Source organism: Capricornis sumatraensis, chromosome X (assembly GCF_032405125.1).
Source record: "Capricornis sumatraensis isolate serow.1 chromosome X, serow.2, whole genome shotgun sequence".
Classification (NCBI taxonomy): Eukaryota; Metazoa; Chordata; class Mammalia; order Artiodactyla; family Bovidae; genus Capricornis; species Capricornis sumatraensis.
In genome coordinates this window covers 144,124,655-144,139,118 of record NC_091092.1, presented here as the reverse complement: position 1 = coordinate 144,139,118, position 14,464 = coordinate 144,124,655, and the positions used below count along the sequence as shown (strand labels likewise).

The following is a 14,464-nucleotide window of genomic DNA, read 5'->3' as shown; positions in this document are numbered from 1 at the left end:
GCACAGCAAAGGAAATAATAAAACAAAAAGACAACCCAGAAATGCGAGAAAATATCTGCATACGACTGATGAAGGCTTAATCTACAAAATATACGAGACGCTCATCCGCCTCAATACCAACAAACAGCCCAATCAAAAAATCACAAGACCTAAAAAGACATTTCTCCAAAGACATGCACATGGCTAAGAGCAACATGAAAGATGCTCAATGTTACTAATTATTACAGAAATACAAATCAAAACTACAATGAGTTACCACCTCACACCAGGCAAAACGGCTCTCATCAACAAATCTGCAAACAATAAATGCTGGAGAGAGTGTGGAGAAAAGGAAACTTGCCTGCACTGTTGGTGGGAAGGCAAATTGGCACAGCCACTTCAGAGAACAGTCTGGAAGTTCCTAAGAAAACTAGAAACAGAGCTACCATATGACCCAGCAACCCCACTCCTGGACACATACCTGGAGAAAACCATCATTTGAAAATGTACATGCACCCCACTGCAGCACTATTTACAACAGTCAAGACGGGGTAGCGACCTCAATGTCCACCGACAGAGGAATCCATGTGGCGCACGTGCACACACAATACTACCCAGCTTCATAACGAGTGAAATAAATGCCATGTGCAGTGACACGGGTAGGGAGGTAGAGATGATCGCAGAAGGGGAATCAGGGAAAGAAACAGGATATCGCTTCTCTGCGGAATCTAAAGAAAAAATGATAGCGACGAACTTATTTACAAAACAGAAATAGATTTACAGACTTAGAAAGCAAATTGACAGTTACCAAAGGGGACTGGTGGGGGTCGGGGGGAACAGACTGGGAGACTGGGATGGGCAGGTACACGCTGCTGCTGCTGCTGCTGCTAAGTCGCTTCAGTTGTGTCCGACTCTGTGCGACCCCATAGACGGTAGCCCACCAGGCTCCCCCGTCCCTGGGATTCTCCAGGCAAGAACACTGCAGTGGGTTGCCATTGCCTTCTCCAGTGCATGAAAGTGAGAAGTGAAAGTGAAGTCCACGCTACTATATTTAAAATAATCAACAGGGACCTACTGTATAGCACAGGGATCTCTGCTTAATGTAATAACCTAAGGCTTCCCTCATAGCTCATTTGGTAAAGAATCTGCCTGCAATGCAGGAGACCTGACTTCGATTCCTGGGTCAGGAAGATCCCCTGGAGAAGGGAATGGCAACCCACTCCAGTACTCTTGCTTGGAGAATCCCATGGACAGAGGAGCCTGGCAGGCTACGGTCCATGGGGTCGCAAGGAGTCGGACACGACTTGGCGACTAAACCACCACCACCACCAACTGGAAAAAGAATCAGTCTGTGTATAGGTACAATTGAATCTCTTTGGTGTACACCTGAAACTCGCACAACACTGTACATCAACTGTCCTCCAATATTAGAATAAAACTCGAAGACAACGATGACTAAGCAAGCATCTGCTCACCTTCCGTCTTCTTCCAGTAGACCTTGACTTGCAGCTGGCTGTCTTGGAAGAACGGAGCCCCGACTTCCAGGAGGCGAGCGGGCCGGCGTCTTTGCAGGGGAGGCTGCGTGTGCATCACACTCTTTGTGCTTTTCCCGAGCTGTTCTTCTACAAGAGTGCACAACATTTTGATTTACTGTCTAAAAAGCAACATGCAACCTGATGGTAATCCCAGTGCATCTGATTTCCCTCTGTGATCCTTTCATATTTAGTGCCTGTTTTTTAAAGGAAAATGTAATTCAGCCACAGACTCCTTCCTGCCCAGGTTGACCACACTTCCCCCTTCATCACAGGCTGTAATGCAGACCTTAAAGTATGCCGTGTAGATTACACTGAACCCCCAAATTTAACTTGGTAAGAAACACATATCCACCAACCTTGATAGATGCTCTGATTTCAGGAATAAGTGGAAATAGTATTTCTCACAATACATGAATTTTTTTTTGGCACTTGTGAAGAAAGTCAATGAGATAATATTAAAATACCATTTAAACAGTATACTCGGTGGGTTTTCGCTGAAGGACCAGCATGTTAGATTCCTCCATCTTGAGACAGACAGAGGAGAGTTCACATGGCCTAGTAGGAAAGATACCCAAAATTCCTGGCCTCCAATCTCTCCTTTTGCAGCTCACTGACTTTTAGAAGTTGCATTTGTAGAAATAATGTCCTTTTCTGCTTTCAGAATTCCAAGTACTCCTATGAGATATAACATCTCAACCTGTATTGATGAGAAACCAGTAAGCAATGTAAAAAAGTTCACTTAAAACTGAGCATTTAGAAAACTAAGATCATGGCATCTGGTCCCATCACTTCATGGCAAATAGATGGGGAAACATTAGAAACAGTGACAGACTTCATTTCTGGGGCTTCGAAATCACTGCAGATGGTGACTGCAGCCATGAAATTAAAAGATGCTTGCTCCTTGGAAGAAAAGCTATGACCAACCTACACAACAGAGACATTACTTTGCCAACAAAGGTCCATCTAGTCAAGGCTATGGTTTTTCCAGTGGTCATGTGTGGATGTGAGAGTTGGACTATAAAGAAAGCTGAGCACTGAAGAACTGATGCTTTTGAACTGTGGTGTTGGAGAAGACTCTGGAGAGCCCCTTGGACTGCAGGGAGATCCAACCAGTCCATCCTAAAGGAAATCAATCCTAAATATTCATTGGAAGGACTGATGCTGAAGCTGAAACTCCAATCCTTTGGCCACCTGATGCGAGAGCTGACTCATTGGAAAAGACCCTGATGCTGGGAAGATGGAAAGCAGGAGGAGAAGGAGACGACAGCGTATGAGATGGTTGGATGGCATCACCGACTGAATGGACATGAGTTTGAGTAAACTCCAGGAGTTGGTGATGGACAGGGAGGCCTGGAGTGCTGCAGTCCACAGGGTCGCAGAGAGTCGGACACAACTGAGTGACTGAACTGACTGTTCTTCAAAGGTAGTGATGCCTAAGTGTGAAATCTGATTTAGATATATGAAAAAAGAGAAAAAAAAAGGATATAAATCAGAAACAGCCAGATTGCAGAGCGGCGTGGGATACGGTGGGGAGAAGGGGGTGGGGCTTCCTGCTCTAGGGAGTCCCCCTCCCAGCACGGATTCACCAAGTCCAGAGCCTTCTGAATCCTGGTGTCCGGGGTTTACAGAGGCTTTATTACACAGACATGACGGATTAAATTATTAGCCACCAATGACTGAACTGTACCTCCAGCCACTCTCTCTTCCTCAGACGTGGTGGTAGGAAGTGGAGACAGAAAGTTCCAACCTTCCAGTCACTGGTACGTTCCTTTCATGCCCACCCTGCCCTTAGGTGCTGTACAAAAAAAATCACCTCATCCACATAAGAAAACACACCTTCATGGCTCTCATTGCTTAGGGAATTCTAAGAGTTTCTGGAGCCGTGTGCCTGGAACGGGCAAACACCAATGTCAGCTTCAAGTCACAACATCACAGGCTGTGTGCCTTGCATCCCAGTCTGCAGACCCCAACACAGCAAGCCTGGGGCCCAGAGTGGGGGCAGGGTCACAGGGAACCCACAAGACAGGCACCCAAACATGCCCCTTTCCAGATGCCACCGTGGGCTTACAGAATCCCTCTGCTTACATCTAAGGCATTGTTTAAAAAGAATTGAAGGTGTAATGGAATATTACTCAGCCATAAACAGGAATTAAACTCTGCCTTCTTCATAGACATGGAGGGACGTGGAGACTGTCATACAGTGTGAAGGAAGTCAGAAAGACAAATGCATTAATGCGTGTGCGTAGAATATAGAAAAACAGTGTAGATGAACATATTTGCAAAGCAGAAATAGAGACACAGACGTAGAGAACACACCCAAGGATACCAAGGGGGTTAACAGTCAGGTGGGATAAACTGGGAGATAGGAATTTACACACATACACAAAACTAATGAGAACCTGAATCACTGGAAAAGACCCAGATGCTGGGAAAGATGGAAGGCGGGAGAAGGGGACGACAGAGGATGAGATGCTTGGATGGGCATGAATGAGTAAGCTTCGGGAGCTGGTGATGGACAGGGAGGCCTGGCGTGCTGCAGTCCACAGTGTCCCAAAGAATTGGACATGACTGAGCGACTGAATCGAAGGTCAATGAGAACCGACTGTATACCACAGAGAACTCTACTCAATGCTCTGTAATGGTCTATATGAGAAGACATCTAAAAGAGGGGATATGTATATACATATAAGTGCCTGTGCTGTATAGCAGAAACTAACACCAACACCGTAAAATCAACTATACTCCAATAAAAAGCGTTTTTAGAAGGTTTAAAGTTTTTCTACAAATCTTAAATTTCTCACAAGCTCACTTATGCATCTAATTCCTTTAATAACCTGTCACGTTAAGAATTTACTGGCAGATAAGCAAGACAGTCTAGACGGTTGTATAACTTCTCTGTGAATATTGCCCTCCTTCAGCCTGTTATATCCCATGGAAATGCTTAGTTTTCACTACGGACGTAAAAAAGCGTACGTATCTCAGGATTGAACGTCTGCTGCTATACTGAATGATTTCAGAGTGAACACGCGTGGACACGCCCCCACACACAGAGGACACGCCCCCACACAGCACATGCCCCAGAGGACACGCCCCCACACAGAAGACACGCCCCGAGAGGACACACCCACACACAGAGGACACACAGTCCAATCTCAGCCCTGGAGGTCGTCCTTCCCTCTAAGCGTGTCCTCCACTTCCAGCAGGAAACAAAAATGGAATAAAAGCCATTTCTCCACATTCTAAAAATGTATGAGGTCTGGTTTATACCTCTTTAATAGTCCTAAAAGTTAAAGAGAATTGAGTAACTAGGCCGTTTCTCCAGATGTTAGAGTTAAGATGAACTCTGGAATATTCTTCCAGCTCCATGAGGAGACTACATCAAGCACTTGGAAACTGTCACCCCTGAAAATGTTCCTCTTGCCTCCCAAGAGAGCAAGTTACATTTCTATTAAAGGCAGGATTATGTCTTTCTTTCCTTCAAGGGACCCCTTTATAAAACTTTGTGAACACGCACCCTTTGCTTTCATAGAAACATTTATCATGAAAACACCTAGTAGCCTGCAGACCTGGAAAACCAGCATTCAAAAAGTAATTTATATGCTGACATTTACAGCACTGCTTCCTATAAAATATGATTTCCCTTACTTAAACTGGAAAGTTGCAATGATTCTTTACTTCTGGTTGGTTCATGAGGAAAACTCATTGTGTTCCTGTCACAGGCACACATGAGTGTTTATGGGATTATACATCAATGTTGGGTTACAAAGCGTGTCCTGACACACACTCAGCTGTGTCCTGCCTAATCCTGTGTTAAGACAGTCTCTGCTGGAGGCCACCCTGAAACCCAAGTAACATGTATTATGACTGGTACTTTGCAATATTACTTATTTTTTTAATTATTGTTCTGACCCTTCTGACAGGAATCAGTTAATCCTAGAATAAAGTGGCCTTTAGTAGGCTAAGTTACCATATGTTTTTCTTGGTTAGGTAAAATGGTACAGGCATGCTCAGTCATGTCCAACTCTTTGCGACCCCATGGACTGTAGCCCAAAGTTATGACCAACCCTAGACAGCATATTAAAAAGCAGAGACATTACTTTGCCAACAAAGGTCTGTCTACTCAAAGCTAGGGTTTTTCCAGTAGTCATGCATGGATGTGAGAGTTGGACCATTTAGAAAAGCTGAGCGCTGAAGAATTGATGCTTCTGAACTGTGGTGTTGGAGGAGACTCTTGAGAGTCCCTTGGACTGCAAGGAGATCCAACCAGTCCATCCGAAAGGAAATCAGTCCTGAGTGTTCATTGGAAGGACTGACGTTGAAGCTGCAACTCCAATCCTTTGGCCACCTGATGCGAAGAGCTGACTCTTTTGAAAAGACCCTGATGTTGGCAAAGATTGAGGGTGGGAGGAGAAGGGGACGACAGAGGATGAAATGGTTTGATGGCATCACCGAATCAATGGACGTGAATTTGAGTGGACTCTGGGAGTTGGTGATGGACAAGGAAGCCTGGCGTGCTGCGGTTCATGGGGTCGCAAAGAGTGGGACACAACTGAGCTACTGACGTGAACTGAGCTGGACTGTAGCCCACCAGGCTCCTCTGTTCATGGGATTCTCGGTTGTGGGCAGAAAGGCATATTCAATTATGGGACTCGTACGGCCCCTTTGTGGATCACAGCCGTACCAGCCTCTAAGGGGGAAGGAACACTTTGTATATGACATATTTGTTTATACTCTAATGGAGTCTATGATAGTAGAATATAGTAACTATTCCCACAATTAGACACAGTTTGAGGAATGAATTAAAGTGTGAAAGTCACTCAGTCGTGTCCGACTCTTTGCTATACAGTCCATGGAATTCTCCAATGGGTAGCCTTTCCCTTCTCCAGGGGATCTTCCCCACAATTAGACACAGTTTGAGGAATGAATTAAAGTGTGAAAGTCACTCAGTCATGTCCGACTCTTTGTGACCCCATGGGCTATACAGTCCATGGAATTCTCCAGTGGGTAGCCTTTCCCTTCCCCAGGGGATCTTCCCAACCCAGGAATCAAACCCACGTCTCCCACATTGCAGGCAGATTCTTTACCAGCTCAGCCACCAGGGAATCCCAAGAATACTTGAGTGGGTAGCCTGTCCCCTTCTCCAGGGGATCTTCCTGACCCAGGGATCAAACCCAGGTCTCCCGCATTGCAGGCAGATTCTTTACCAGCTGAGCCACGAGGGAAGCCCGAGAGTACTGGATGAATGAGTGTAGGATTGCATTTAAAGAAACTGATGAATGGTGGATACAGCCACTGTGGAAAACAGTATGAAAGTTCCTAAGAAAACTAAAAATAGAACTATTGTATGGTCCAGCTACCCCATTTCTGGGCGTGTATCCAGACAAAGTTGTAATCCAAAAAGGGACACGCACCTCCAGGTTCACTGCAGCACTATTCACAAGAGCCAACACGTGTGAAACATCCCCAAGGCCCATCAACAGAGGGCTGGGTAAAGAGGACGTGGTACATACAGACGACGGAATATGACTCAGCCACGGAAAAGAATGAAACGAAGCCATCTGGATGGGCCTAGCGATGATCCTACTAAGGAAATTAAGTCTGACAGAGAAAGACGAATACTGAACGTCACTTGTGGAATCTGAAATATGACACTAACAAACTTACTTATGAAACAGAAAGAGATTCACAGACATTGAGAACAGACTGGTGATTCCCAAGGGGGCCAGGGATGGGGAGGGAGGGAGTGGGAAGTTGGGGTTAGCAGATGTGAGCTTTGGTATAGAGAATGGATAAGCAACAAGGTCGCATCATGGGGAACCATATTCAATATCCTGTGATAACCCATCATGGAAAAGAATATACTTTTTAAAATGTACGTATATACGTAAGTGAAATAACTCTGCTGTATAGCAGAAAATGGCCACAATGTTGTCAATCAACTACACTTCAATAAAAACTTCTTTTAAAAAATCAATGAAGCTATTAAATGTTCAGAAATGTTTCCATAAAAGTTATACTGTACCCAGACTGACACACAGAAATAGTGGACTTTTCAAATCCATCTAATCTCCCAAAGGACCAATTTCTGAAATAGGGAGGAAGCTCTGTTTCGAAAACTCTTTTGAAAAAACACCATTTCAGGTGGACCTGCTCCTTTGGACTCCATTATCCTCCAGGTGGTACAAGATAATTAGAGCTTCCCAAGTGGCTCAGGCAGTGGTTAAAGCACCCGCCTGCAAATGGAGGAGACACAGGTTCCGTCCCTGGGTCGGGAAGATCCTCTGGAGAAGGAACTGGCAACCCACGCCAGTATTCTTGCCTGGAGAATCCCATGGACACAGGAGTCCATGGGGGTTCACAGAGTTGGACATGACTGAGTGTGCACACAAGCTCAAGGAACATGGTTTCGGACAATCCCTGCGTCTAACTCAGAGGAGCCAGCCTCAGTTCAGTCGCTCAGTCATGTCCAGCTCTTTGAGACCCCATGAACCACAGCACGCCAGGCCTCCCCGTCCATCACCAACTCCCAGAGTCCACCCAAACCCATGTCCACTGAGTCGGTGATGCCATCCAGCCATCTCATCCTCTGTCGTCCCCTTCTCCTCCCGTCCTCAATCTTTCCCAGCATCAGGGTCTTTTCAAATGAGTCAGCTCTTCGCATCAGGTGGCCAAAGGATTGGCGTTTCAGCTTCAACTTACTCTTTCCTAAATTCTAGACGCTTGTCACACCATCTTGGTCGGACCCAGGCCCGGAGCCATGCCGAGAGGCAGACCTCGCGAGCCTGGGACAGCAACACTTGCAGAGATGCCTATGGCCTCTCCCGGGCTGGCCTCCCATCAGCCTGGCCCCAGGAGGCTCCCCACAGCCCTGCCCGCCACTCCCCAGCTGTCGGCAAAAGCCAGCAACACCACAGCACCCAACATCTGGCTCAGAGACGAGGGTCTCGTATGCCCTTCCTCTCGCTGTGCCAAGTTCACGCTCATAGATGAGCCTGGTAACACTGGCGCCTCGGACGTGGGCGTGGGCTGACGTGGTCACTGCTCCCAGTGTGGTACTCGGTAGCCTTCTGCAGGAATTGTGACCAGTGTGTGAAGCCCACCAAAAAAGGGGTTGAAAGCCTCAAATGCATGTTGCATCTGAAGAGGGAATTAACAGCTTCTGAGAGTTTAACTACAAGGATCCTCCTCGAAGACCGGTACACATGTGTGAGGACCCGATCGTGTGAACACAAGCGTTTGCTGGAATGAGACACCTCTTAAGTTTCCATTGTGACGTCACAAGTATCTATGAAACAGATAAAAGTCGTACAGAAAACTCCAAGGCAGGGCCTCCCTGGTGGCTCAGTGGTAAAGAATCCGCCTGCCAAAGCAGGAGACACGGGTTCGCTCCCCAGTCTGGGAAGATCCCACGCGTCATGGAGCAGCTAAGCCTGTGTACTACAACTAGTGAGCCCGTGTGTCCTAGAACCCGTGGTCTGCAACGAGAGCCAGCTCAGTGAGAAGCCTGGGAGCCATAACTAGACAATAGTCCCTGCTTGCCGCTGCTAGAGAAAAGCCCTCACGCAGCTGTGAAGACCCAGCACAGACATTAAAAAAAAAAACACTATAAAAAATAAGGACACATTTGCATAATGACCCTGAATCACGTCAACATTGGCATCTGCTAGGATGAGACACCTTTTCCTCTGAAGTTTCCATTAGAATAAGGACCCTGAATCATGTCAATATCAGCATCTGCTAGAATGAGACACCTTTTCCGAAGTTTCCATTAGAATAAGGACCTGAATCACGTCAATATTGGCATTTGCTAGGATGAGACACCTTTTCTTCTGAAGTTTCCATTAGAATAAGGACCCTGAATCATGTCAATATCAGCATCTGCTAGGATGAGACACCTTTTCCAAAGTTTCCATTAGAATAAGGACCCTGAATCATGTCAATATCAGATGCTAGGATGAGGCACCTTTCCTTCTGAGGTTTCCATTAGAATAAGGGCCCCAAATCATGTCAATATTAGCATCTGCTAGGATGAGACATCTTTCCTTCTGAAGTTTCTATTATAAGAAGGACCCCGAATCATGTCAATATCAGATGCTAGGATGAGACACCTTTTCTTCTGAAGTTTCCATTAGAACAAGGACCCTGAATCATGTCAATATCAGCATCTGCTAGGCTGAGACACCTTTTCCAAAGTTTCCATTAGAATAAGGACCCTGAATCATGTTGATATTGGCATCTGCTAGGATGAGACACCTTTCCTTCTAAAGTTTCCATTAGAATAAGGACCCTGAATCATGTCAATATCAGATGCTAGGATGAGGCACCTTTCCTTCTGAGGTTTCATTAGAATAAGGGCCCCAAATCATGTCGATATTAGCATCTGCTAGGATGAGATACCTTTCCTTCTGAAGCTTCTTTTAGAATAAGGACCCTGAATCATGTCAACATCAGCATCTGCTAGAATGAGACACCTTTTCCTCTAAAGTTTCCATTAGAATAAGGACCCCGAATCATGTTGATATTGGCATCTGCTAGGATGAGACACCTTTCCTTCTGAAGTTTCTATTACAAGAAGGACCGTGAATCACATCAATATCAGATGCTAGGATGAGACATCTTTCCTTCTGAAGCTTCCATTAGAAAAAGGACCCAGAATCATGTCAATATCAGATGCTAGGATGAGGCACCTTTCCTTCTGAAGTTTCCATTAGAATAAGCACCCTGAATCATGTCAATATCAGATGCTAGGATGAGGCACCTTTCCTTGTGAGGTTTCCATTAGAATAAGGGCCCCAAATCATGTCGATATTAGCATCTGCTAGGATGAGACACCTTTCCTTCTGAAATTTCCATTAGAATAAGCACCCTGAATCATGTCAATATCAGATGCTAGGATGAGGCACCTTTCCTTATGAAGTTTCCATTAGAATAAGGACCCTGAATCATGTCAATATCAGATGCTAGGATGAGGCACCTTTTCCTCTGAAGTTTCCGTTACGATGCCAAAACACTGCACGCAGAATAGACAAAAGACTGTGAGGAAGACGCCAAGGTAACATGTGCACACGTGCTGGTTCACAGGACACAGACACACACGTGCCGGTAGGAAGACCTGCCTGGTGAAGACAGGAAGTGAGGGAAAGGAGCCGTGCACACTCACTGTTGTGGGCGGCGTGCGCAGATGTGAACCGCAGGGACACCTTGGCGCTCTTGAGGCGCGTCTGGCCCCAGTAGGTGATGGCCTGAAGCTCCACGGTGTAGTCGCAGCCCAGCTGCAGCGGCTCCAGGGTCACTGAGTTCTGAGACTGCAGGCGGAGGGGAGACGAGACTGTGTCACAAGCTGCCCGGACCCTGAGCCTCCTGCCAGGGGTCCCCGGTCCTCAGGAAGCCCGCCAGCTCCCACCTGACCTCCTCCCAGACTAAGAGCATGGAACCTTCTACATCTTTAGCAAAACCAGTTGTGCCGTGGATCCAAATAAACGTCACACAAAAGCACCTTTTTCTCTTTTTTTGAAACTGTGTCAGTAATCCCATTATTGGGTGCTCTGCAGTCATATGAGGATGAATAACTCCTAGGACTCACAGTTCTAGGACTGGATGTGTGTTTGAATTCTGTGCCATTGGCAGGATGTGTGTGTGTGTGTGTGTGCATATATTCTGTGCCTTTTGCAGGATGGTGTGTGTGTGTGTCCTGTGCAATTTCCAGGGTATGTGTGTGAGTGTGTATTTTGTGGTATTTCTAGGGCTGTGTGTGTGTGTGAATCGTGTGCCATTGGCAGCGTATATGTGTATGTGTGTGTGTGTGTGTGTGTGTGTGTCCCTCAGTCCTTCCTGGACGGCAGCTCACAGAGAAAACGAGAGCCCTTTATAACAGACTAGCAGAGGGTTACGTCAGTGCACACCGAGAGAGACCCAGCGACCTGACATTCACCGTATTTCCCCGATATGGATCCTCCGTCTTCTATGAGAAAATTCCCTCCAAAAGCTATTAAGAAAAATCGACTTCACAGAATGCTTTTTAAAGCACATTTTTATGGGTTGTGGGTATGATAATAAGGTCCCTTACAAGAACTGGGAATTAAGAGAAATAAGCTTGTGGTCTTAGAATTCAAACATTTGTCAAAAGATAGTACACGGGCAGTTCCATGGTAGTACACTGGCTAGGATTTGGCATTTTCAGTGTTGGGGCCAGGGTTCAATTCCTGGTGGAGGAACACATACAGCAAGTGGAACAGGACACACACACGCACACATACACACACAATGGAACAGGACACACACACACAATGGAACAGGACACACACACAGACACAAACACAGACACACAATGGAACAGGACACACACACACCGTACAAATGACACGGGGTACATATACACATGTACCCTGCAAATAGCACAGGATACACACGGCACAAGATTCAAACACACACACGATCCTAGAACTGGCACAAAATGCACACACACACACACCCTGCAAATCGCACGGGACACACACACACACATACACACACACACACACACACACACACCCTGCAAATCGCACAGGACACACACACACATCCTGCCAACAGCACAAGATTCAAACACACACACAATCCTAGACCTGGCACAAAATACACATTCACACACACACCCTGCCAAAGACACAGAATACACGCACACACTCACACATCCTGCCAACAGCACAAGATTCAAACACACACATGATGCTAGAACTGGCACAGAATACACACTCACACACACCCTGCAAACTGCACAGGACACAGAGACAAGCACACACCCGTTCTCCAAAAGGCACAGGATACACACACACACACACACATCCTGCCAGCGGCACAGGATTCAGACATACACAATCCTAAACCTGGCATGAAATACACACACACATATACACATATATATCCTACAAATGGCACGGAATACACACATACACACACATCCTGCAAATGGCTAAAGACACACACACATATACACACAGCCAATAGCACAAAATACACACAGACACACATCTTGCAAATGGCACTAACACACACACACACACACATTGTGCTAAAGGCACAAGATTCACACACACACATACACATATCCTGCGAGTGATACAGGATACATACACACCCCCTCCAGTGTCACAGGATACACATACACGCGCACACACACACACACACATACACACACACATCCTGCAAATGCTAGAGAATACACAGGCATACCCTGCAATGGTGAGGAAACACACACACTCTGCAAATGATGCAGGATACACACACACACACACACACACACACATACTGCAACTGTCACAGGACACACACACACATATCCTGCAGATGAGACAGAATACACACACAGACACCCTGCAAATGGCACAGGATACACAAAGAGAAACATACATATAGGTCCTGCAAATGGCATAGGACACACACACACAGACATCCTGCAGATGCACAAAATGCACACACACCTCTCCGATGCACAAAATACACACACAGACACACACACACACACAATCTCCTTTCAGTCTAGGGGCCACCCGATACCACACGCACTACAGATACACTATACGTACACTATACGTGCATATACTTTATCACATCACATTCTGATTTCCACTTCTGTGATTTCCCAGCTTTATCTCTTTCAGCACTTTCTATGAGATGAGCACACATCATCAATTATCACTTGTTGCAGAGTTGTGCGAAGTAAAACCGGGAACTGTCAGAACGTTTCTTACAAAGAAAACAGCATCACAGCCAGATGTCAGTGACGCGGGCTGGTAGAGACAAGGTTTACAATCCTCGATGGCACAGATGCTGGAATGTTCATTAAAAAAAACTGTTGCTGGCTTTTTAAAGCTTTTTTCAACATTAATTTGTGGAATTCAACCTTATAAATTAGAGAGGAAGTTGTTCATTTACATTTTATAACAAGATAAAAAGTGTAATAAAAGGACTTTTTTTATACATTAAGCATGTCACACAATGCAGAATGTTCAGTGTTATGGAGATCTCATTGCATGAAATGTTTCGGTGAAGATTTTATTTCTTGGTATGCGGACAGTAAGCCATCCCACGTCCTTTAAGTGAGATAGAAACATATATTGTCAAATGTACATCTTGTAAACTGTCTGCAGTTCCAGCAATGACATAACAGATGCGAGCACCTTGCAATACACAACAGAAAAAGTACAAACTTTAACTCCCCACTTCAGAAGGATCACTTAAAAAACAAAAAAAGCAAATCTTAATGTCAAGGATATTTTGAATTGTACCATTTTCAGTGGCTAGACAGGTAAGATGGACATCATTCCAGTCCCTTTGATTTCTAGAGTTTGTGCTGGCCCTTTGGATATCAGTAAATCAACAGACAACATTCAAGCGTTCTCAACCTGAAATGTCCGAGGCTGAATGGCCGGTGTGGTCCTCTGATTGCTGACCCTCCTCAGTCAGAGGGAAGCGATGGGAATTCATCCCTCATCCACCCCTCTTGTCGGCTCAACGGAGGCTGCTCTTAAACCGGGCGCCTTGAGTTCAACGCCCCTAAGAGACACCAGGCCCCCTCCCCGGGATGGGCACTTACCCCATCCGTGGTCTTCCTCCTCTTCTTCTTGGTCGGCACAAGGGACTTGCCGCTGACCGTCCAGCTCCAGAAGACTTTGTAGTGGTGCACCGGGATGTCTGGTTCCTCGGGGACATCCCACGCAATGGTCACGGCCACGCTTCCATCACTGTGGACGGTGGAGTTCGCCAGCCGGAGGTTGGCTGGGGCCGGGGGTGCAGACGGATCTGAAATCACAGGAGACAGAGTTCAGTTTTGAGGATGACCACGAACGCACCATCGACTCCATGGATAGGAGTTTGAGCAAACTCCGGGAGACGGTGAAGGACACGGGAGCCTGGCGTGCTGCCGTCCGTGGGGTTGCAGACATGACTGAGCAACTGAACACCAACCACAG

At 46.2% G+C, this 14,464-nt stretch overlaps 1 protein-coding gene across 1 annotated transcript in view; it reads right to left on the bottom strand.

The window, feature by feature from the left end:
- The window catches only part of ANOS1 (anosmin 1), a 220,891-nt gene that overhangs the window by 19,373 nt on the left and 187,054 nt on the right, over window positions 1–14,464 (bottom strand). Inside the window, exons 7-9 of the mRNA XM_068962943.1 lie at window positions 14,089–14,294; window positions 10,675–10,819; window positions 1,455–1,601 (exon numbers count right to left, since the gene is read on the bottom strand). Coding sequence (XP_068819044.1) covers window positions 1,455–1,601; window positions 10,675–10,819; window positions 14,089–14,294 — 498 coding nt within the window. The remainder of the gene's footprint in view (window positions 1–1,454; window positions 1,602–10,674; window positions 10,820–14,088; window positions 14,295–14,464) is intronic.